At 53.4% G+C, this 24,339-nt stretch overlaps 1 protein-coding gene across 11 annotated transcripts; it reads right to left on the bottom strand.

Moving 5' to 3' along the window:
- Positions 1–145: 145 nt before the first annotated feature.
- Positions 146–24,290, bottom strand: TJAP1 (tight junction associated protein 1). Of its 11 annotated transcripts, none has more exons than XM_013061926.2 (12): positions 24,184–24,290; positions 23,587–23,682; positions 14,403–14,531; positions 7,640–7,737; positions 6,777–6,902; positions 5,136–5,164; positions 4,227–4,388; positions 3,939–4,005; positions 3,662–3,691; positions 2,807–2,914; positions 2,620–2,703; positions 146–1,921 (listed from the first exon to the last, which is right to left on the bottom strand). In XM_013061926.2, the coding sequence occupies exons 5-12, from the start codon at positions 6,873–6,875 to the stop codon at positions 827–829; spliced, it is 1,674 nt and encodes a 557-aa protein (XP_012917380.1). In that variant the 5' UTR covers positions 6,876–6,902; positions 7,640–7,737; positions 14,403–14,531; positions 23,587–23,682; positions 24,184–24,290; the 3' UTR covers positions 146–826. The 11 variants fall into 11 exon arrangements, with proteins under 11 accessions (XP_012917380.1, XP_044927035.1, XP_004739883.1 ...); XM_045071100.1 differs by having other exon boundaries at positions 6,777–6,899; XM_004739826.3 differs by lacking the exon at positions 14,403–14,531.
- Between the last annotated feature and the right edge of the window lie 49 nt (positions 24,291–24,339).

Below are 24,339 nucleotides of genomic sequence, written 5' to 3'. Positions count from 1 at the left end.
GCTGCCTGATGCTCTGTGGCCACAGAGACACCCCAGGCAGAGTGCAGCACCGGGGACTCACTAGCAAAGACCAGAGCTTGGCTAGGATTTGGAAAGCTCAAGAGTGGGGGGAAGAATTGCACAAGGAAAACCATTAATAGACAAATTAGGCAGTATCAGTAAAATAGTTTTAATTTTAAAATAGTCATTGATGTGAAAACTTCCCAAAGCTGGGAGTAACAGTCTAGAGCCAAGGTTGGGAGGGGGCCAGGCCTCACCCACAGACCAGCTTGAGGCCCCCAAATCCCTCCCTCTTCTCCCTCCCAGAGAGAGGATGGACACAGCTGAAGCAAGCCCTGAGTGAGTCCTCTCCCTCATCCCCCAAGGACCCCTTGAAGGCAACAGCTTGTGCAGAGAACTTGAGGAGAGGAAAGCAGGCAGAAAATAGAAATTAGAAATTAGAAGTTAATAATCCAAATGACCTTCCCCTCCCACCCTCGGAAAACCAACAAAAAACCATTTGTAGGTACGAAATGGGGATGGGAGATGAACACTGATGTAACAGACCTGTCAGCACCCCAGAACAGCCCAGTTTGGGCTGGCCAGAAGAAAGGTCTAGAGCCCCAGCTGCATGTTATTACATTTGGGAAGTACATACTCTATGAAGAAAAGGGAAAGGTATGAGGCAAGCTGGGGCCAGTCAATGCAGCTAAAAAGTCCGGTGTGCTCTCCCCCTCTCCCGCACAGGGAGCAGAGTGGTGCTGGCCTGAGGGAGGAGGGCTCTGGGGCAGGGTAGGGGGTCTCCCATGGTCCCAGTGTAGCCATGGTAGGAAAGCAAGCAGGTGCCCTAGTTGAGCAGGTTGCCTTGCTCCTGGGCCTGGGTCAGGCTGTCCTTGCGGTGCAGGTGGTGCACCCCCATCCTCTTGGGGCTGCGCTGGGGGCGGCTGGAGTGGGGGAGTGCCCAGGCCCGGCCCTCAGTGTGGGAAGTGACCGGCCCCTCCTCTGTGCCACCATCATTGGGCAGCAGACTCTGACGTTCTTCCTCAGGGCTGATGGGCAGGTTCAGCTCTTCCTCCTCCTCCCTGGAAGGGCCAGGGTCAGCTTCTGTGGGCAGCAAAAGCCCACTCTCACTAGGTGGAGAAGGTGCTGGAACCACCTCATCTCTGTCGGTGGGACTAAGAGCAAAATGGTGCTGCAGGTCAAGGAGCGCATCGCGTCCGAAGGCTGTGCGCTGGGCCACAGCGGCTGGGGGTGGCGTGCGGTCCACAAATGCCCGCTGCCAGCTGGCGAGCAGGTCCTCCTCAGAGCTGGCAGAGCTGGCTGGGGCACTGAGTACTGGGGGAAGAGGGCTGGGCTCATGGTAGGGTGACGCCTGGGCCGAGGCGGGGCTGCTGGGCACTGGGCTGGGGCGGGCCCACTCACCGCCCTCTTCCACCAGGCTCAAGGAAATGGCCTGGCGTGTAGCGTAAGTGCAGTTGGGCAGGGGGCTGTTGCGGGGGATTCGCACCTTATCCTCAGAGAACTCTATGACCTTGCGGCCAGGATAGAGTGGGTGTGGTGGAGATGGGGTGGGATAGGGACTCAGCTTCTCAAAGGCCGGCAAGGGTGATTCCTCCTCTGGGGAGGCCCCGGCAGTGCCCAGAGAGTGGCATTCTCCATTGGGTTGTGGGGTGGGACTGCCAGGGGCGGGGGGACTGGCAGGTTCACCCAGGCTACCCCCACTCATGTCCACATGCACAAAGACATCCTCAGCCAAGGGGCGCCCGGCACTGCCTGACTGCGCTGAATTGAGCAGGAGAGACTCTGGCTTCTCTAACACTCGGGCGATGACCGATGTGGGGACCACAGCCCCTGGTGCCAGGCTAGGGGCGGGGCCGGGGCTGGCAGCTTCTTGACCACTGTGCAAATGTTTCTGGACCATGTCCTGTAGCTCACAGGGCAGCTGGGGTAAAAGAGCAGAAAAAGGAAAGACACATGAATGCTCCCAACTTCTGAGCAGAAGTAATGGCTACTGCACTGGTCTCACACCAGCCTGGTGCACAGCTTGGCTTCACAGACAAACCGATGCTCCGCAGGGGCGAACGACCTGAAGAGTCAGAGGAACACACCCAGCAGCTGATCCCAGAGCACTAAAGCCCATGAGCTCTCCCATGTCCCTTTCCCCCCATCCCAACAGAGGCTTCTGCCCAAACCAGATGGAAGTCTGAGGCACCTGCACTGGCCGGTGGCCTCAAGAACGCCTCCACTCCTTCTATAGACCCTGTGAGCCTTGGGCCTGAGGCTCTAGAGTCTAGAGTTCACCTGCTGCAGTAACACGGTCAGTTCAGCCAAATCCCCTTGATATTCTTATGGTCAACAGCCACCCCCACCTTGGGCATGGGCTCCCAAAAGGGGGCGCCTCTCTCCCTGTGTCTGTTCCAGAAATCCCAGCCAGGCCAGCCCCTGCGCTAGCAATGGTCCCCTGAGCACACATGGAACACCGATCAGTGGCAGAGCTGACTGACTCAAGGGGAGACATGCAGGCGAGGGGCAGGCAAAGCAGAAAGGGGGAGACGAGGCTGGTGGCCTGTGGTATCAAACCCCAAGGGAGAGGCGTCCCGGGGGCGGGGCTTGCAGCGGCGGGGACAACATTCTGCTCACATCAGCGAACTTGTGGTTGCGGAAGTGGGACTTGTTGCACTTAAGGAGCTGCACAGCCAGGTTGCAGTCCAGCCGGTACCGCTCCTGCAGATACAGGTGGGGGTCACCGGCCAGCCCCGTGCCACGCAGTGTGGCCACTCTGGGGCCAACCCAGCCACAGGTGGGGAGAGCCCTCCAGCGCACATACATTGAGCTCCTCCAGTTTGTTGATGGTGTTCTTGGCGTCCAGCAGCTTATTGGTCAGCTCCACGATCTCCCAATCCAGCGTCTTCCTATCCATCTCCGCCTTCTTGATCTGAGGCACAAAACTCATGTGAACCTCGCCCCCCCACCCTAGCTGGCCTCCCTCCCCTCCGCCTCCCCCCCCAGCCCAGAGACACAGGAAGCCACAGGTGCTGGGGCAGCCAAGGCGGACGGAATAGACAGACGATGGACAGACAGAACACCAGCCACCTCTCCTGTTCTCTGGGCTGGCTGTGGGGTGGGGGCTTTCTGAACATGACCTGCTGCCACCAGGGCCAAGAACAGAGACCATATAAGAGTTGCCCCTCGAGGGACTCTACACAGGTCAGGCAGCTGGACCTGAGAAGGAGTAAGTGTACAAATCCAGGGGCCGAAGCCTCTATGTGGAGCACTTTCGAGGCTAGACTAGGAAAAGGGAGGAGGGGTGGGGTGGGGTGGCAGCCGGGGGCGCCTGTGAGATTATCTAGTTGAGTCAGGAGGGAGCAGCGGCCTCAGCAGCAGCCCTCTGATCTTCAGTTCAGGGGCTGGAGTGCCCCCCCAACCCCAAATGGCTTGGGCTTGTTGCCACCACAGCTGAGAAGCCGTGAGTGTTTAGCGGTGACATCAGTCAGGACCTCTGCCAGCACCAAGCACTGGCCCGCAGCTGTCCCCCCAGGAGGGAGGCACTGTACTGAGCGGGCCTCACGTAAGGAGGAGGAAGGCAGTGGGCAGAGATAAACGGCCAGGGCCCCAGCAACCCCAGGTCTCAGCTGAGGAGGAGGCCAGGGCAAGGGAGAAAACACACAAACTCAGACGCAACTGCAAAGATCCAGCTGTGGCTAAGAGAGGCCTGATGGGAGAGGGCGGCAGCGGCGACGGCGGCGCGAGGGGAAGCCAGGAGAGAAGAGAAACAGTGTGAGCACTAAGACAGTCCTGACTCGCACAGCACACTGCGGTCCCCTGCCCGCCCTGTCCCACCCCTTTCCCAAGCCCCAGGGCACAGTGGCACTTCATGGGCAAATCCCAGCCCCCTGCTATGCCATGAGCACAGTGCCAGCCGATGTGCCCCCATGCCCCTCCGCCCCCCGACAGATTACCAGCGTGTGTAGCTTGTCCTCCAATTCCTGGTTGGTCCTCTGAGAAGCCGTGTAGCTGTTCTGAAGCCTGTAGAGGAACACAAGGCAGACCCCTGGGTCGAGATCTACTCTTCAGGCCCTCCTCAACCCCTCCCTGATATGGGATGTGGGGCACATCATTCTCCTCCCAGAGCTTCGGTTTCCCCAAAAGAATCAGATGATCTCTGAGGCCTCTACTGGCTAACCTCCCATGGATGGGGTGGGTAGGGGGATATATGTGCATGGGCGCCTGGCCCTTCATTTCCACACCTGCGGAACTTGTCCTTAAACTTGTCTAGCTCCTCACGGCTCTGGCCCAGCTCCAGCTCCAAGCAGTCCTGCCCAATCTCCAGCTCGCGCTCCAGGGCCTCAGTGCGCCTGGTGGCCGAAGCCAGGCGCCGACGGAGCTCCTCATTCTCCTGCTGCAAGAGCCTGGCAGGGTGAGGGGTCAAAGGCAGAGGGGAATCAGCATTAAGACAGGCCAGCCCTGGAGCCCCAGGCTGGGCTCAAGAAGCTTAAAGGAGTAGGGATGACACGAGCATAGGCAAAAGGAGGAGTCTTGAGTCTGGGGCAGCATATTCCATAGGCTTGCTAGCCCTGAGAACATAGCCTGGTTGGGGGCAGTGAGGTGGGGAGGGGGGCAGTGGGGAGCAGAGGGCATGGTAGAATCCACCCCCACCTGTGAAGAAGAATGAGAAGACAGAACTGGTGCGGGGGTAAGACTTCCCAGTCTGTCTCTGGTTACAGCCTAAGCCAGCCGGCCACCAAGCCCTCCAGCTCCGATTTCCCCACTGCACAATCAGGCTGCTCCATTATTAATCTCCTGGAAATCCAGCCTAGCACCGCCCTCCTCTCCAAAGGCCTGATGTAGCTGACAGAAAGGGCTGCGGGGAGGCAGCTGGCACAGGAGGACCAGGAGCCGGGGAAGGGCTCTTTGGCAAGAGCAGGACCCTCTGAGCACCTACCTCCTTGGTTCCAGGTTCTCTTGGGAGCCCATGGAACAAAAACTCTCTTCAGAAGGAAATATCCACATCAGGCCTCCTCCCAGAATCCCTAAATACCCCACCTAACCTTCACTTCTCCCTAATCCAATGAAAAGCCCGGTGGTACCAACAGCCTTGCCTGGAGCTAAGAAGGAAGTGCTGAGGCAAGGCAGGCTCTTGGGCAGCAGATACTCACTTCATCCTCTCCGCATCAGTCAGGGGTTCCTGGGCACAAAAGAATGGAAACTTGAGGCTCAGCTCTAGACCACTGGCCCACCCTGCTTGCCCACCCTCCAAAAAGCCCTGGAAAGGGCCATGTATAAAGCCTAAGCAAGCTCATAGAAGTGGGCCCTGGAGAGATGGAGGCAATCCAGTAACACCTGGACAAGCCTGGATCACCCTTTCCCACGCTAACCAGAAGGTTTGAGAACCTCTTCCAACATTCACCCTTACCCACACCACTTCCAAACCCTCTTGTAATTCTAGAGCAAGTTGCAAATGAGTCCTGGTACCCATGCTACATCTCCCAGGGATAAAGAGAGCCTCCCAGCTGTTCTCTGGGCTCGTAGTGGGGCCCACAGGCATGGCAGAAACCTTCCAGAGAAGTGAAGAAGTAAAACAAGCTACAGTAGGGTTCTGAGCTCTGATAAAGCCCACTTGGCCCCTGGAGGGAAGATGGGGCAGAATCAGGCCCTTCCAGGTCCTCAGAAGGAACCAGAACACGGATGAAGGAGAGCCTCTGGGCTAGTCCTGACTGAGAGCAGTGATGTGTCTTCTCCTTGTCCTGCCTGGAACCTCCTGCCCCATCTTCCCCAAGGCCCCATTCTGGTCATAGCCCAAGAGCCAGAGCTCAGCCAGCCAGAGCAGGGAAACATCAAGAGGCCTGCTCCAAATGGAGGTGACTGCTTCAGAATGCCGATCACAGGCCGGAAAAGAGGTGGGTGGCCTGGACCATGGGCTCTGGAGCCAATGACACCTGCATTTGATCCCATTCTACGACACTCTGCTTGTACTAACCTTGCTAAGCCTTAGTGTCCTCATCTACAAAACCAAGGGAATGCCCACCGGATGGCACCTATCACAGTACCTGACTTTCTTATTCAATGTTCCCTGAACTAAGACTAGGCAAGTCCCAGCATTCCCACCCTGAACTGGACTACAGCAGGCCCTGGTATGCCTGATGCTCCGCGGGGTCGGAGATCTCGGAGCTCTGCAAACATGCACTATGTGTGGCAACAGGGTGGGCACAAGCAGCCGGGCAAACTGACTGCAACACACATTTCCTCCTGAGAGGAAACCAAATGAGGGAGGAGAGCCTGTTTGGAGACTGTTTCACAGTGGCCTGAAGAAGTCCCATGAGAACCTAACACAGCTCCTGGCAGGGAGTATGTCTTTCACAAGTGTTAGCCAGACCAGGCAAAGATGGAGGAAGGGCCAGACTTCTGGGGACAGCATAGATCAGTTGGTCTGGTGGGAAGAAGCCAGGGCACCACCTCAACCTCCTCCAGAGAGTCCCAGCCTCCAGCATGTGAGGACCTCTCCGTCTGGTGGGCTGCCTCTTGTCAGAAGAACAATACTGCCTGAGAGCACTTCTGCTGAGCCACGAAGACTCTGGGATTCCCTGACAAGGAGTCATGTGCTCACAGCTGTCCTGTGAGCCTGCACTGCTCCCTACCAGCAGTGCTGCTGCTAGGAGCCCCCAGGCACGACACAGCAGCACAACCCCCATGCCCCCGCTCCGGGGCCCAGAAGTCCTCTAAGGTGGGAGAAGTCAGTCAGGCACCCAGCCTCAGGGGCCCGCATCTACCAGCCAGGGTAGGAGTAGGCATCTCCTGACCTCCTGCTCCAGCTGGGATCCTGGACTGTCCAGCCGCAACTCCCGGTGCTCAGGGGGTGCCTTGCGGTACGGTTTCTTAGCAGGGGCCGCACTGGTCATTCTTGGATGTGAGGGGTTCTCAACCTGCTGTGGGGAAGCCAGGAAGGAGGAGGCTCAGAGACAAGAGCAAGAGGCCTCTGGCCAAGGACAGTAAATGGAACATACGTAGGAGCCACCCGGCACACAGGCAGGCCTGGGCCATTGCTGGGGACATCAGAAACCTGGACTCTGGTGGATCCGTGCCCACAGGTCAGGGGAGTGCTGGAGGGGACAAGGGCCCAATGCAACCAGACTAGGGAGGCAGAAGGCAGGGCCCATGGCCTAGGCACCAGGAAGAGAGGCTGTGGCCTAGTAGTAAGACAAGGTATCTAAGAGCAACCCTCTGCTCCCCTCCGTGGCCTTACAAAAAGGCCTTAGAGAGAAAACCCATTCCCTCTGCATCAGTTTCATCTACCCTACACTGGGGATGAGGAGAGCACCAATTTCACAGACCTGTTGTGAAGATTACATAAGCCACTAACCAGTTACCTGGCACTTAGGAAATGTTCCACACGTGTGAGCTCAGAAAAACCCCCAAAAACAGACAAATTCCCCCATCCCGCCAAGTAGCCAGAAAGTAAGGGTTTGAAGATGCTCCCCCAAACCAGGCTCCTCGGAAGGGGGGCATCTCCAAGCTTGAGAGTCCTGGAGGCCAAGACTCTCTGGCCTTCACCACTCTCTCTCTTCACCAGCCCCCCACCACGAGGGGTCACCTGTCTGCCCCTTGGCCTGCCAGCCTCGCCGGAAGGGGACCGAGGCAGGGTGCAGGCCTCCCAGGGACATACCGTCTGATTGTCGGCAGCTCTCTCTGTTCCGCTGTCCTGGAGTTAGCCCTTGGCTCTCTGCATCCCACGGCCCCTCCACTTCCTCTAGCCAACAGCTCCTGAAATTAGAGAAGGGAAGAAAGTGGAAACCAGGTTGTCAGCCACAGGTCTATTGGTGCCCCCGGCCGGCCTACCCAGTCCAGGCCCGGGAAGGCCCCTAGGGAGAGCCAGGCAGAAGCCATGGCCCGGGGATCTGGGGAAAGCAATGGAGGCAGGAGAGGACCAGAGGCACGGGGCTCCTTTCTCCAAGAAAGCACAGTCATAGCCCTAGACGATACACATGCGCATCTTATATGTGCTCGTGGTCTCAACTCACCACATGCCTGATTCTGGAATAGGTCTGGTCCTGTCCTGTCCCTATCCTACCTCACATCTGTCCTGTTCATCTCCCAGGTCTCTCAGAGTCTGGAAATTAAGAGATTTGGGGAACACGGCTTGCAGAAGAGAACACAAGGAAAAAGCCTAGTAGAGACCCACAAGATGCTGGGAAAAGTTCCTGGCCATGTTTCCAGGAGCCCAAATCCTACTTTTGTGTGTAAACGTTGTAAACAGACTTTGCAACAAGGAAAGGGAGACCCAGGAGAGAAAAATCTGAAAAAGCAGCAGTTAGAGCAATGACTGTGCAATCTCAGTAAGGGTGACTATGGCCCACTTCTGTCACTTGCCCCCTCCCAGATCCCTGGCCATGTGTGAATGGCTGTCACAACGGCGGGGAGAGCTATTGGCATCTAGTGGGGAGAAGCCAGGGATGCTGCTGAACCTCCTGCCGTGCACCAGACCACGCCGCACAATGAAGAATCATCAGCACACAACGTTGACAACACCCAGGCGGAGGAACTCCCAGGCAGAAAGCGTGAGTCCAGGGATTTGAGACACTGCCCAGTGTCAGAAGCTACGCTGCTTCTGACACACTGTATGGCCCCAGCTCAGTCCCTCACTGGTCCCTCTTTCACACAGAGGTGGCTGGACTGAGTGACCAGTGAGGTCCCCACAGGTTCCCCACAGGTTCCGGCCACTGAGCTCTGCCCCCACCTGTAATGAGCTGGGCTGCAGCACGGGGGCAGTAGCCACCACAGGGGCCCATGGAGGCAGTAACCTTAGGTGGCCTTCTGGGCATAAACAACCTTCTGCCGCCTCCCGCCGCCATCCTCCTAAATAGAGCTGGGGGCCTAGGGAAGCCTTGCGGGCTAAAGCATGTGTTCCTGCTGTCGGGACATGCCCTGGCCGTGACTCCTGTCACATTCCAAAAGAGCCTGGGGCAGGAAGAACAGTGAGGGGGTAGGGAGGGTGGGGAAGCAGGAGTGGCCTCCCTCCTCTGTCTGGGCAGCCTGGTCTCTGGCTTGGGGTTCTAGGGGGAGCTGGGGTATGGCAGCAGGCACGAGCCGCCAACCTCCACCCCTTTGATGAGGAGGCGGACATGTCCCCACAGGGCACGAGCAGCATGCTGTGTCGAGCTGACTCCCTGCGCAGGAATCCGGGCGGGCCCAAAAGGACAGCACATTCCTAGGGTGTGGGGGAGCAAACAAGTCACCCCCGCAGGTTCCCCGGGGCTACCCCTCCTGCGGGCCCTAGGGTGGGAGCTCCTATAGCCTGGGGGAAGGCCCAGAAAGTTCCAAGCCAGCCTGGATAGCTGGGTGCTAATACTCAGAGGCTGTAAGTGTGGGGTACCTGAGTTAGCAAGGGGAACAGCCAGAAACGCAGAGTAAGAGACACAGGGAGCCCAGAACCTCTACAAAATCCAGGGGTGAGGAGGCTCGAGTTGGGCCTGCTCCCTTCCCCATCTGCTCCCCAAGAAGCTGAGTAGTCCCCTTCTCCCTGCAGGTCACGCTCCGGATCCCCTCGATTCTCAGCCTCTTTTCTTTCTTCCTTAGCCCTATTCTTACTAATACCCACTCTGGCTTCTAAGCACCAGGACACTAAATGGGTGGCAGGCAGGCAGACCAGGAGCACAATGATGTGCTCAGGTACCTGGGGATACTAGCTGAAGGACAGCGGCCTTCACTCCATGCCCCGGGGCCTTAGCTCTACCTGTCACACATCCTGGTCATCTTGATGTCAAGTCTCCACTTCCTGGCCTCACATCATATACTCCCAGGGCTTTCTGCACCTGATAACCTGGCTTGCTGAGGGACAGTGTGGAAGTGGCTGGCAGGGAGATGGGAGGAGTACTGCAAACGCAGACACTCTGGTATGAATGGAGCCAGCAATCGATCCTGGCCAGAGCATACTCTTTCCATACACACCAGAGCCACGAGGAGGGGAGCCACTCCCAACTGGGGAAGCAGAAGGCAAGGCCCACTAGGGAGACAGTCTGTGAGGGAGCCTGCAGTGTCCCTGACACAAGCCCATGAGGGGAGTCTGTCTCACTCTCACTCCCTGCTTCATGTCAATACCAGTACGTGTTGGGGCCCTAGTTCCAACTCCTGAGAAGTGCTAAGTGCCCCCAGATCCAGCCCACGGCTGGGGGATGGGGGGTGTTAGAGCAGGGAGCCAATTCCAGCACTGAATAGGAATGTGATGGGCCTCACAGGCCACTGTCCTTGACTGGAAGCACAGCAGGGCAGGACAGACCCTGGAGGGAGAGCCATGCCAGGGGTACTGGAGAACAAAGCAAGAAGCAGCTGGACACCAGGCCCACAGCCAGGAGAAGATAAAAGGTGAGCTGCAGTGGCGCCTGGGTGGCTCAGTGGGTTAAGCGTCTGCCTTCAGCTCGGGTCGTGATCTCAGGGTCCTGGGATCTAGCCCCACATCGGGCTCTCTGCTCAGTGGGGAGCCTGCTTCCTCTTCTCTCTCTGCCTGCCTCTCTGCCTACTTGTGATCTCTGTCTGTCAAATAAATAAAATCTTAAGAAAAAAAAAAAGTGAGCTGCAAGATAGCAGAGCAGCCCCATCGGCAAGACCCAGACACCAGCTGTGGCCTCCACTGGCCATATCTCCTTTACCCAAAGATTCCCATGTTGTCTTGGCATGTTTCAGTCCAATCCCCTGTCAAGAAGAGGAAGTCCCCAGGAAAAGCAGCTGAATAACTCAGAATGGGATACAGGCCAGAATAAGCAAGCAAACGGCCTTTGGGGTCCCGGCCTCCATCTGCTGAGCTGGCTCCAGGACACCTCCAAGAAAGTGGTCTTTTGGAAGGTCTAGAAATTGACCAAGAAGAAGCCCACTCCCAACCCTCACCCCATACAACCTGAGCTTCAAGGAACTGGGGGCAGAGGACTCAGGACGTGGAGATACCAGATCACAAGCTAGGTTTGCACTACGAGAACAACTGAGGCTTAGGTGAAAAACTCTGGCTGACCCAGTCTGGTCTGCAGCCCTGCAGGCACTGCTGAGGGAGACACCCAGAGTAGCCTCCAGAAGGGAAAGTGGCTCTTCTCGAGGCCCCCGCTCCCAAGCTTTAACTCGCCGGTCCTCCTTGGCATAGCATTCATTCTTCACTCACTCAAAACTCTCCTCAGAGGAGATGTGGGCCCTGCTGGGGCGGAGAGGGGGGTGAGAGCTTCCTAATTGCCATGTTGCAATCTGCCAGTCAGTGCAGGCCGCCTGTTGCCGCCTGCCCTGTATTAAATACCTTCTCCCTGATTACAGCCCAAGGGGCACGATTAGCTGCCTCCAGAGAACAAAGTCTACTTTCATTAGAAATGGGACTCAGCACGCACAGCAGACCTGCACTGTGAACCCACTGCACAGCTGAGCAGAGTGTAGTCAGTGGCAGATATAAGGAAAAATGTGTGCTGGATATGGGGCAGTAGCCTTTAATGAAAGGACCAAAAATTTGCCAAGCATCCCTCTTTACCCAGGAGACAGGACTCACACCTGCTCCTTTTTGTAGATAAGTGCCCGGATGTGACCTGCGGCTGCCACCACAGTCAGCAGTCACCACTGCTAGAGATGGAGCAGGGTAAGGAGAAACCTTCAGAATCCAGATTTTCTCCAAACCATATCCTCACTCCCACTCTCTGCAAATAGGCGACAGCAAGAAGGTTTAAGCCCAAGAGCCCAGGGCACCCTCTCACTTCCTTCTGCCATCTTTTCTGTAGGTCTTCCCAGGGCAAAGCCAAAAGTACAGGAGAGGAGGGGAGGTCTAAGCGTCCAGCTCTCCCCCTGCGGAAGGAGAAGGGAGTGAAACCAAAATGCGCGTGGCTCTGTGGCTTTTAACACTTTAGTCTGCCCCACGGAGGTCTCCAGGTGCTCAAGTCCCACACCAGGACCTCACTCCATCCTCCCCGGTTCTCCTGCCTTGCCCTAGAGAGCCCGGCTGCCTCCCCTGCTCCCCACATCACCCACACTCTATAAGAAATTATGGCCCCAACAATTCATCTGGGCTCAGGCCATTCTCAAACCTATGACAATGCCTTTCTACTCATAGGTGTCACTGACTCAAGCAAGTGAGAGACCATCAGGGAAGGGCCACATATCACCACAAAAATCACTACAGCTCTTCATAAGTCACTTGAAGAAAGTCAAACAGAATCACTCATTTAGCAATCGCTATTGCTTTAAGAATGAAAGGAAATCAGCCCTTTTCCAGAACACTCCATTTGTGTTTTATGCTGCCTTAATTCCCCTGTGGAGCCCAGCACGATACAAATAAGTAACAAAAATAAACACATGCCCTTCCTAAAGCTGCTCATCAATGGCTAAAACATGAATGTCTGATCACACAGGGCCTAGTGCCTCCTCTGTGGAACTGCCCTCAGCTGTAAGCCCTGGATAGCATCTCTGAACTCCGAAGGCCTGGAGGAAGCTGTGCCTTTGGGGGCAGGGCGTACTCCTGCCATACAAGTCTGGCTGCCTCTCAAGCCTCTGAAATTCAGGGTCTGCATCTGACTGAGGCCAAAGAAACATGAACCACCACCCTGCCAGGGCCAGCCCTGTAGCCAGGCCACCCAGCAGAGGCCCTGGAGATTGCCTGCAAGGAGTGCCCCCCCCCACACAATTAATATAGCCCCTCTCTACCTCGAGTGTCAGTCCCCCCCTGCACGGTGAGCCCATCCCACCAAAGCTGGCTGGGTTCAGCCCTCCCCCTCATTGCCCCCCGGGTGCCCCTCCTGCTTGCTGCCAGCCCCCCATTTCCGGCATGCAGCTGTTCCTGAGGTACATGAGCAAAGCCCTCAGCAATCCTGTGCGCGTGGCAGGCAAGCAGCCAGCAGAGCACGGGGTGGGGTCTGGGCAGGCTCTGCTCTGGGCCGATGACTAGGCTGGGAGATGCCAGTCTGTGCCCAGACCAGCCCTGCTGTCCCTCCAGCAGCCATGCCTGCCACCCCTCTAGGCAAGTACCATCTTACTCTCGGGACACGTTGCCTGCGGCCCTGACCTGGCCCCCTGCCTGCTCTAACTGGCACCAACTGACAGGTTTTTAAAAAGTGGGTGGGAATTGTTCTGCCCCAGAGTAAGCCCGAGGACTCTAAACCAGTGCTGGGGACCTTGGAGAGCTCACCTGGCTCCCACCTGAGCAAATACCTCAAGTCTATCCAGCTGGCCTCTCACTCAAGCAACACCTGACAGGAACAAAGGGGCTGAAGACAACTATTGCTGATGATCCAAGCAATCACCCCTAAATAAAGGCAGGGCCCAAAAGTCCCATGCCCTCGCCTAAGGCAAGGTAAGGGGTGGGAGCCAGCTCTCCGCTGTAGGCCCCTCTTGTTTTCCTGGCCAGAGCCCAGACACCAGACACCCCCACCCCTCAGATGGCTCCTCCCGACTCAGGGTCCCTACACACCAGGCAGCCCCTACACGCTCGCACATTTACGCATTCCCACCCCATACAAACAGGAAGCTCCCTGCTTCTCCTTCCTGGCCCAAGGGAAAGAGAGCCCACCCAGAGGGCCTCCGGGTCCCAAGCTGCCCCATACCACACAGACTCCAGAGGCTGGAGCCAGACAGGCTGTCTAAGGAATTACCTTTGCAGAACACCAAGGAGCCCGAGCAATCCACCTTCCTGCTATCCCCAGAGCCCCCTTCTCCTTTCCAACCCTGGAAGGAGCAGGGTATCTGGCAGGAGCTTTATGGCAGGCTCTTCACCAGCTTCCCAGTTTGAAGCCAAGGCCTCTCCCAGGCCCACTGTGGAATCCAAAGCCAGGTCCCGTTTGCTCTGGCGGAGGTGCCCTTCCAGCTCTTCCCGGTTAAAGTCTACCTGAAGCTCTGCAGAGGGAAGGCAGTGGGGGGCCAAAGTCCACCCACTCCACCTACTCGAGCAATGGGTGCCACGAGCTCTATCTCAGGTGACTACCTAGTTCTGGACTCAAGCTTTCAGCTTCACTCTCTGCCCAGGGAGTTTCCCACAGCCGAGCCACAGTTTTCATCAACCCCCCTACCCCCACACACAACCTTAAGGAGAGAGAACCTTGCAGTTGATCCTAAATGATTATCCTGGGTGAGAATAATGGGGACACCATGCAATCTTCCCCACTTGACAAAGGGAAGCAACTATCTAGCCGAGAAGAAAACTTCCCTCCCACACTGGCTCCATCTGTCTCCGAGCTGTGAAACAGAGCATGGTAACTGCGAGATGTTCTCAAACTCCATAATGCTTAAAGCGGACTGAACAGAAACATGCCCCCCTCACCACCACAGCAAGGAGTCTGGGAAGGTGGAGGGACAGCAGTAAGGACAAGAGACAAGGGGAAGAGGCAGCCAGGCTGGCTGGGGGAGGGTGAGGGGTGACTGAGGCACTGCTTGATGGTACCCCCCAGAGCAGGCTAGCTGGCCCAGGTTAGACTCACAGGGTTAGTGTCTTCTCCCCCACCAGCCAGCTCTCCTGGTTAGCACGGTTAGCGACAGACTCATGGCAGACGCCCTCCAGGCACTCCATATAAACAGACAGCTTGGTTGAGAGCAGCCCAACTCCGGAGCTGCAAAGAGAGAGCAGAAGGAATGCCAAGCTGCAAGATGCCTGAGGGTACACGCTGCGCTCTTCTGACAGGGCAAGCTCCTCCAGACTTACCACTAGACCCTGGGGGGCCTTCTCCCATCCAAAAATCATGCCAGGCAGAAGTGCAGCATGCCCCCTTGCCAGCCAGTGAGTCCAGCTGGCTGACCCCAGGTGACAGAGCTCTCTGATAGGTCAAGCCGAGGAGAGGAGAGCTGAGGTGGAAGTGGGCACTGCTGCCAGGGGGCAGCTCCCCAGTCTTGCCTTCTCCCTGGACATGGCTGCCAGGCTGCACCATAGCTCCGAAAGCGGGGTTGTCGGAACAAAGTTGGCCACGGCTGCCGCTGCCACCCATTCCAGGGCTGCGCCAGCAGAGCCCACCCTGCCACCTCCCGCGGGCTCCGAGGCAAGGGGCCGGGAGAGGACTGGCACAGGGATCAGAGGCTGCAACAAGAAGCGCATGGAAGGCACCACACAATGGGGCAGTGTGTGACCAGGCCCAAAGCTGGGCCAGCCTTAGGACAGGCCAGGGGATGGCACTTCCCAGGGAGCTGGCCCTAGAGGAGTCCAGAGAGCAAGGATAAAGGCCATGCTGCAGCCAGGCTCCTCACACTCCCAACAGCAACCATTCCACCCACTCAGAAGGAGCAGTGCCCAGAGACTAGTGTTCCCATCACAGCAAGCCCAAGAACAGGAGAAAAATCTCTCCAGAAGCCTCCAGAACCACCCAAGTGAAGTAACCCACTCTGGCTTAGAGATCACAAGGGAAATGGAGCCATAGTAGTAAGGTCCCAGAAAACCCACAAAATGTGACCCCTGGAGCGGCAGGAGAGGAGAGCACAGCAAATGCAGCAGCAAAACTGAGCAAATACTGCTTGTGCTCACAGAGGAGGGCTGCATGTTGGCAAGGAAAAAACAGAAGGATTCCCCTTCTGTCTGGAAAGCCCTGTGGATGACATGACTCAGGGTAGAGGGAAAACAGCGACCTGACACCACAGAGGGGCCTGGCCCTTCTCCCAAGTCTAGGTTAATCATTCCCAACTGCCTACTCCCAGGGCTCCCTGTAATACTCTGACAACAACCTCAGAGCCCAAGAGGCCAAGGCCTGACCCCAGAGAGGGAGATAATCACCGAGGAGAGAACATCTCTTCCTATAGCTCTGACCTCTTCCCTAGACTGCTAAGAATGCATGCCCATTGACAGGCTCCCTTCAGAATTCTCACTAACAAATAAAACCAAAAAACACCGGCTGGGTCTGGTTTGCTTTCAAAACAGAGCAGCAAGTAACCTAGGTAATCCAAGGTTTCAGAAAGCAGGAACTGTCTCTATGTTGAGAAATCAGGTAAGTTTACTCTTTTCCTGGCCTCAGAGCACAGAAGCACGGAGGGAAGAAATGCATGTGAGACGGAAGCGATGGTGCCCACACCATGTTTAGAACCATCCCGATTCCCACTCAGGGCACTCCTGGGGGGTGACCTCATTGCAGCATAAAAAACCACCCCTCAGAGACAACCAGCATGACTGCTGTGGCAAGAACCTCTAGTAAAGACTCTCCATCCCTCCCAAGAAGCCAGGCCCGGAGGAAGCCCCTTAGTTGGGAAGGAAGCTCCAACAGGGGCTACTCAACCCCAGGGAAGTGTTAGATGAGCAGAGCAAGTTGAAGAACAACATGTACTACTACTGAGTTGTGTTTATTTTACAAGAGATACATGAGGAGGAATGTCTAGAAGCAACACGAAAATGATTAGAAGGAAACAGGAGAGCTCCCTGTCTTTGGGAAAGGAGTTTAGACAGGGGCAGTGGGGGAAGAAAGGGAGGGTCTTTTTACTTTTCCTTTTGCATGTTTCTGTATGGCAGGCATTTTATGCAAGGACACATATTATGCTTATGATGAAAACAGAATTCCTGGACAAAAGGGACAAAAGCCCTCCATCCATGCTGTGCTTTACCATCCCAGAAGTGCTTTCCCTTCCACTGTATGTCCTTTGATCCTTGTAGCCTAGTAAGGCCCACAGAACAGGTGGTGTTCTCCCATTCTGAAGGGACAGAGAAGACAAGTGATTTGCCCAAGACCACAGAAAGAACTGGGGTAGAAGCCTCCTCTAGGGAGCAACAGGAAAGTCCTAATGATTCTGCCCTGATGTAAAGCCCTCTGAGGCTTCTAGACTGAAGTCCCCCCGGGCTTACCTGGGAAGGTGCAGAGGCCTGTTTAGTACCCCAAATGATAAACCCTACTATCCTACTGTTAGCTGAAAGAAGCACACAGTGAAGCCAGCACAGCCTAGACTGTCTTCCTGGTCCCTGCCCTCAGGGAGAACCCCCCACCACACACACACAGTTCACAGGAAAAGCATAGAGCTCTTCACAAATGGAAGGCCATGTCCTTCCCAGCTTCTAAAGGTCACCTCGCAGAGAGCTGGCACTTATGAGACAGTAACTAACAAAGAGGTCCCACTCTCACACTCATGGTCATCCAGGAAGGCTCAGCCCCTTTGAAGCCTAAACATACACAGCACAACCCAGTCCTGCTGCCTCACCCCAATCTCCTCTCCAACTGGCTGAACATAAGAAGCAGCTTACCAGCCCTGCCAAGACGCCACCGGCAAAGATATGCCACATTGCAACGTGCACTCCCACACTGAGGGACAAGGAGCAGAGCCCAGGGAAAACGCCATCATGTCACTCTCAGCTACTGGTCTCGTCCTTTTGACTCATGTAGGCATTAACAAGGTTGTAGTAGGCCCTGGCTGTGAGCAGAAGCCCACCCAGACAATGAGCACTACGGCCAGGAAAGCAAGCAGGTTATGGAGCAATCAGAGGAACTTAGTAACAAAGACGATGCCAGCAGCCAGACTTGTTAAAAGATGGTGATTGGCAAAAAATACACTGGTGTGAGATTCACCTCTGCTTTTAACCTCTTCTGCTGGCTTAGGGATGTGTTACTAGAACATATGAAAGCTAAAGAGGGAAACCGCTGAGCCAAGTACCTGGAAGATCACTGAACCGCATTAACTCCACAATAATTAGTAATGCTACTGCTAATCCTATCACCTTTTGTTTATGCAGGACCTTGTTTCCTAAGAGTTCAAAGGAGAGAACCTATCTGCTTTCCTTTCAAGAAGGACCGGTCTGGGTCACACAGTAAGCGGGAATTGCTCAGCACCTACCATGGAGGGCCTCTAAGAAGCTTCCAGAAATAAAAGATCTTGCCGGAAGTTGCGGGGAGGGGAAGACAGGTTAATAGCCACTTGCATTACAGTTTGGTACATGCTTTGAGAGCCCAGAGGAGAAGCGGCTGGCTGGGGCAGGGGTTCAAGGACCAGACAAGAAGGCTGCCCTCTGAAAAACTCAAACATATCTTCCTCATCTGGACTATAAACTCAAACTGGAGCACCAGCTGGCATTATATAATTAAGAAGTCTAGACTTCTGGAAACACATTCCTTGGGTGTTTGTTGGGAACTGGTGCCCTAAGAACCACCCCCATCAATTACACTAAAAACAAAAAGGCAAAGAAGGGACAGTGAACTCCCAGCTACCAGCCCTATTTCTGGGGAGTAGCTGTGTTAGGCCTGGTTCTGCAACAGAAGATCATGAAAGCCCTAAGAAAACTAGGGCCAAGAAGTCTGGCTTCCTGAATGCTTAGATATGTTCTATCAGCTTCATCCAACAGTTTTCAATCCATAAAACACCAGGGAACATGAATCCTCAAACACCCCACTCAGTCATCCATAGCCCGAACTACATTACAAATCTACCACCTACCCACCCCCATCTCTACCCACCAAGGTCACCACCATCCTCACATAAAGGGGATCCATCAAAGGAGTCACTGCAACACAAAAGAAGGGGCAAAACATCAACTATTCTGCACTGATGATGTCCCTAGCCTCAGCCTTTATATTGCTTTGCTATGCTATAGAGAGACTCCCAATTTTACTTCCACCTCAAAAATGCTCCTGGCAGAAATCAAAAGTGTTATTCTAGCTTGAATAAAATAAAGTCTTTTCTTACCCATTGTGTTTTCCAAAATGGAATTCATTTACTAAACAAATATTAACTGAGTATCCTTCGTATGACAGGCACCATGCTACACGCCATGAACTCATTATCTCTAATGCTTGATACTCCTACAAAAAAGATAATGTGACCCTCACTGTACAGCCACAAGACCAAGAGTCCTACTTAAGCCAGTTGTCCAAAGTCACGCTGTTGTTTTAAGTCGCAGAATCAAGATTTCAACCAGGTCAGCCTCACTCCAAAATCAGACTCTATCACACGGCTCACCTCACTCCCAACTCCCCACCCCTTCACCCTCATCCCATGATCAGGGAGGGTCTCTCCTCTACAGAGAGTCAGCTAAATGAAAGAGGCCAACAAGTAAACAGAGAAATCACCATACAATATGATAAATGCCAAAAACACAACGTGCTATGGGTGCCAAGAGGAAGAAAGGAAAGTGGGGAAGACTTCTCATGGGAGGTAACAGACCAGTGGGGTCCTAGGGGACAAGCAGAGTTTCAGAGAAGGGGGCAACCACGAAGAGTAAAATGCACAAGCGAAGAAGAAAGTAAATAGATGGCCGCAGCATGTTCAGAAGCAGTGAGAAATTCAGGAGCAATGAAGAACAGGGCAGATAAAGTGGGTGACAACAACTCAGACTAGAGGGTTGAGCTGGGACCAATCGGTAAACAACTTTTCTGCACTCTGAGCTAGAGCGTGGACTGTGTCCTGAACAAGGGAGAAACCATGGCATTTTTATGGGAAGAGACAGTGTTTTTCATTGGAAGACATTTCTCACAACAGCTTGCGAGACAGACTGGAGAGGGGAGAGACTGCCCATCACATTTCATGCATTCTATATACCGCACCGCATCACAAAGTGCCGATTCAGTGCCTTGTACTATCCCAAAGGGTAGAATACAATAATGACTCAGACATGGTCCCTATTGTCAGGGCACTAACAGTCTTGGGACAGTCAGACAAGTAAACAGACAACTACAATGCAGCCTAAGCGTCAACACAGAGGCACAAAGGAAAGGCACAAAAGGAGTGGGGAACCCCAATTAAGGGACATTTAAACCAAGACCTAAAGGACAAAGCAGGGGGGGTTCCTGGCTGGCTCAGGCTCAGTTGGTAGAGTCCGACTTCATCTTGGGGTTGTAGTTCAAGCCCCATGTTGGGTGTAGAGATTACTTAAAGTCTTTACAACAAATAAATAAATAAATAAATAAAGGACAAAGAGGTAGGTTAGAGTGGAGGGGGCGTAGAAATTACTTAAAGATAAAGTCTTTACAATAAATAAATAAAGGACAAAGAGGTAGGTTAGAGCGGAGGGGGCAGCGCATTCCAAACAGCAGGGCCAGCAAGCTCAAAGGCCCAGAAGCTAGACAGGATAAGTTCACAGAGCTGCTAATCCACAGGGCGCCTCAGTGGCTCAGTTGGTTGGGCAGCTGCTTTTGGCTCAGGTCATGATCCTGCCGTCCTGGGATGGAGCCTAACGTCGGGCTCCCTGCTCAGTGGGGTAGTCTGCTTCTCCCTTTCCCTAAGACCCTTCCCTCACTTGTGCTCTCTCACTCACTCTTTCTCTTTCAAATAAATAAATAAAATCTAAAAAAAAAAAAAAAAGAAAAAGAAGAGGCTGAATCCCGGTGAGAAATGAAGGCCGGGTTTACCCAGAGGTCCTTGACGCTTAGAATATGGTGGTGAGGAAAAGGTGAAGGGATTAGATGCAAAGAATACTCTCGAATAAGAGGTGTTAAGAGAAGAAATGGACTTTGAGAACAACAAAACCAGAACAGTAAAGGCAGGGAACTGACTCCAAATCCATCAGCCGTCACCCTGCAGCTCAAGCTTTTGCTAAGAAGAGACCTGAATTCAGTAAGTCTGATGACTTCTACCAAAACACAAAGGTGTACTTCACGGAGAATACACGTTTCAGCACGCTGACTGCAGCACAAATCGAGATAAAGGATGTCATCCGGACAAAGGAGGCTCCTGGCTTAATGGTGGAGGGGAAAAGACACTGATAGATACTAACTTTCAAAATTTCACGTGCCACAACAAGTAGACAAAGGTCATTCGAGGGCTGACTGGGAATTCCCAGAAAAAGCCTTAAATCCTGAGCCCCCCATTCCCCAGAAATCTGCTCAGACATCAGGCGCGTGCCTACTCTGATGGCAAGGTAGAGTCATTTACTAAAGAAAAATATGGGCCCTGCGGGCATGTTAAACAGACAGGACGTGACTCAGAAGCAGGGAAAGAGTGATCCTTAAGTGCAGGGCAAGGAAAGCCTGTCAATCAAAAGTCTGCCCCAAGGCTGCGCGTGGGATTCCTGGCTGGCTAAAGACAAAGAGAATCGCCAGCAAGCACTTGCAAAGCTCCAAGCCAGGACTGTCCTTGACCACAGGAGCTGTTTTCCACTTTCCCCTCAAGCTGGTGGGGCTGACACTGGTTAAAACGCCACCTGTTTTGTTTTTTGTGTGTAGTTTGCTACCTGCTCTTTTTAAAATAAAGATGCCATCAAGATTGTCTATGAATTTAACCCTGTGGCTACTTCAGCGGCTCCTGTCAGTAATGAAAGTCAGAAATGAGCCTTTTATTTACGTCTTCATTAATACATCCCCCCCTTTAAGGTAAGCTAAGAGTAGATTCTCGTTGTCAGCCTGCTCACCCAACCCAGGTACAAGGTTTTCTAAAGGGCAATCACCAGGCTGAATCATGGAGAGTCCAGATTTGGCTAAGAGGGCAGTGGGCTCCCTCCCACAGTCCCTGTACCAGTTTTTATATCTGAGAAGGAGAGAGCTGTGATGAAGAGCTCAGGTCCTAAAACATATTTTTAAATAAATCAAAAAAGTTTACTACAATCTAACCATTATGACAAACAAATAAGAGATATAAATTGCCACTAGTCATATTTAGTAAAGAGTTATTTTCATACCAAATAAAAAAAAAAAAAAAGAAGGATGCTCAATTGCTGAAGCCAGATAATCTGGGTTCAAATCTCAGCTCTGCCCCTTACTAGCTGGATGACCTTGAGCAAATTAACCACTCTGTCCTCTACTCATCTGTAAAATGGAGACAATGAAAGTATTGCTTCGTAGGTTTGTTATAAAAATTAAATCAGTTAATACATTTAAGGCACTTACAACAGTGCCAGACACACAGAAGATGCTCATTGCGCACTTCTCTTGTTAAAGCTCAACTGCAACGGCAACTCTAAAACCTCACAACTTCAAAAAGGAAATCATGGGCATTTTAACATCACTTTAAATAGTTTAATGAAGATGTTTTCACTACATGCAAAATCCACATTATTCAAAACCTGTGCTGCATCTCTCTAACAACAAGACAGAAGCTCAAACCAGTACAGGGCCGCCAGAGACACCTACTACAATGATGAAGTTAGTGCTGAGATCTGACCAGCACAATAACAACAAATACATATTAAGTGTCAGTCACTGTTCTAAACACATTTATTTAACCCTCACAACAACCTTATGAGACGGGTACTCTTACCATAAGAAAGCTAAGGCAAAAAGAGCTGTACAATTTCTAAAGGTCACAGAGCTACAAATGGCAAAGCCAGAATTTGTACAAAGAATTCTGGCTCCTGAGTCATTATTTTCTGTGTGCCCCCCACACTCTCCTGGCTGATCACAACTCTAAGGGGGGAGTCCACAAACTGTCTTCAGAAAGAGAAAACTCCCAATCTTCCAGAGTCACAGCTAAGTAACATCAGCTTTTCTGATACCTGAAGGTATTGAAGCTGGCCTAGTGATTTGGTCTGTCTATAGCAAGCCTTTTGGAGGGGGGTGGCACAGGCAGGGAGCAGGAATAGTTCGTGCGGAGTCCTAGAACAAACTAGACCTCCCAATCCAATCATGCAGAAATGTCAGTCATGAAATGAGCTTCTGTAAAAAGTCTGTACCCAACTATGGCTTGGGCATAACCACAGGGCATCAAAGGAAGTGAGGACCATATTCACCACACTTTGTGGCTCCAGACCCCTTCTCTTTTCTCTAACCCTAAATCCACTGTATCTTTTTTTTTTTTATTTAAGATTTTACTTATTTATTTGACAGAGAGAGAGATCACAAGTAGGCAGAGAGGCAGTCAGAGAGAGAGGGGGAAGCAGGCTCCCTGTTGAGCAGAGAAACTCATGCTGGTCTCGATCCCAGGACCCTGATATCATGACCTAAGCCAAAGGCAGAGGCTTAATCCACTGAGTCACCCAGGCACCCCATAAATCCACTATCTCCTAAGCCATGTTTAGTTTGGCTAGTGAAACTGTTTTTAAATGTGGTTCGAAGGGGAGAATACAAAGGAAGAGAAGAAAGCTATTAGAAAAATTCTACAATCCTTTCTTTCCATCACCACACTGATCCAGACCGTAAAGCAGTTCCCAAGTATCAGGGATCTCAGGGACAGAGGGTGATACAATAAACATTCCCAGAGCCTTACACGAGTCAATGCAACTGATACCTTACTGTAAACTGCTCTGGGTTTCTTCCCGATAACCTCAGCCTGCTTTTCCTCCTCTACTGACTCCACCTACCCACCAAAGCACAACCCCAAAGAAAAACTAATGAGCCCTTCTTACCAAAAGAAAGCTCAAAAGAAGCACACCTGCTGCAAGAGTGAATTCAGGAGTTGGTGATAGCACGATCACCTGTTCCGACCCTCACTCACAAATCTCTACTTCAGGTAGGATGCCAAACTGAAGATGGGAAGACCGAAAAAGATACAGTGAACATGTAGGAAACTGCTTGTGGCAGGGATGTTAAAGCACTTTTGGCCTCATCTCTAGGCCCCTGACCGTGTTCACTTGTACAGGTAAAGACACACAAGGCTCAATGCTACACCCAATTCTCAAAAATCAGTGTGTAATCTAAGCAGAACACTAACTTAGGAACCACAGGCAAAGGGCAACCTCTATAGATGAAAGCCCTTTTCAGATTAAATGTTTTTCAGTATCACTCTGAGCCTATGCATCCTGCTGCAGGGAGCATGCCAGCCTGTCATTGGAGGCCACCTTACCCGCTCTGGGGTTGAGCTCGGGCAAGTCGCTACCTCTTCTTCTTTCCAAGCAGGTATTGTGATTTCTTCCAGTCCCTGGGGCCCCTGAGTCTTCAGCTGAAATTGGGGCAGATGCTATAGGAACTCTGGAAAGGCTGATCTAAGTCTGCAGAAGGGTCATCTGACGCTTTAGTTCCCTCCATACCGCACCTGCCCAGCATCCTCCAGGTCTCGTTTCTCTTCCCCTCTTCCCCACTATCCTCCAACACGTGAGAGACCTCTTTCCTACTGGCCCAGTACAGTCGGGCCTCGGCCACAAACTCCAGGGTTCTTGACTCTTCGGTTTAGAAATTCTCCTCCAATTCGCGACTGCTTCCCTAGGGCCTGTACACCTACTTGTGCATCCCCCGCCCCGGGCCCCTCCCCCAGGGCCGCCGCGGGATCCTAGGCCCCCTCCTCTCCGCCCCATCTCCCTCTTTTTTTTTTTTTCTTCTTCCAGCATCCCATTTCCTCTTCTTAACCCCGAAGCTAGTCCCTCCTCCGCCCCTACTCCGCGATACTGTCCCCACGATCCTCCCCAACTCTAGCCTCCCGGCCGACTACAATCCCACAACAAACTTTCCGCCGCTGCCCGCTGCCTTCACGCCGCCATCTTGCCGCGGGGCAGGCCGGGTAGTGGCCGCGGCCGCGGGAATCCCCACGCACCGGGCGCTTCGCGTCATCGGGGCGTGGCTAAGGGCGTGTTTTCGGGTTGGGGAATTAGGGCACGGGGTG

This window comes from Mustela putorius, unplaced genomic scaffold, assembly GCF_011764305.1.
Source record: "Mustela putorius furo isolate JIRA1106 unplaced genomic scaffold, ASM1176430v1.1 tig00003983_pilon_pilon_pilon, whole genome shotgun sequence".
NCBI lineage: Eukaryota > Metazoa > Chordata > Mammalia > Carnivora > Mustelidae > Mustela > Mustela putorius.
This window is presented reverse-complemented; position numbering and strand designations above follow the sequence as displayed.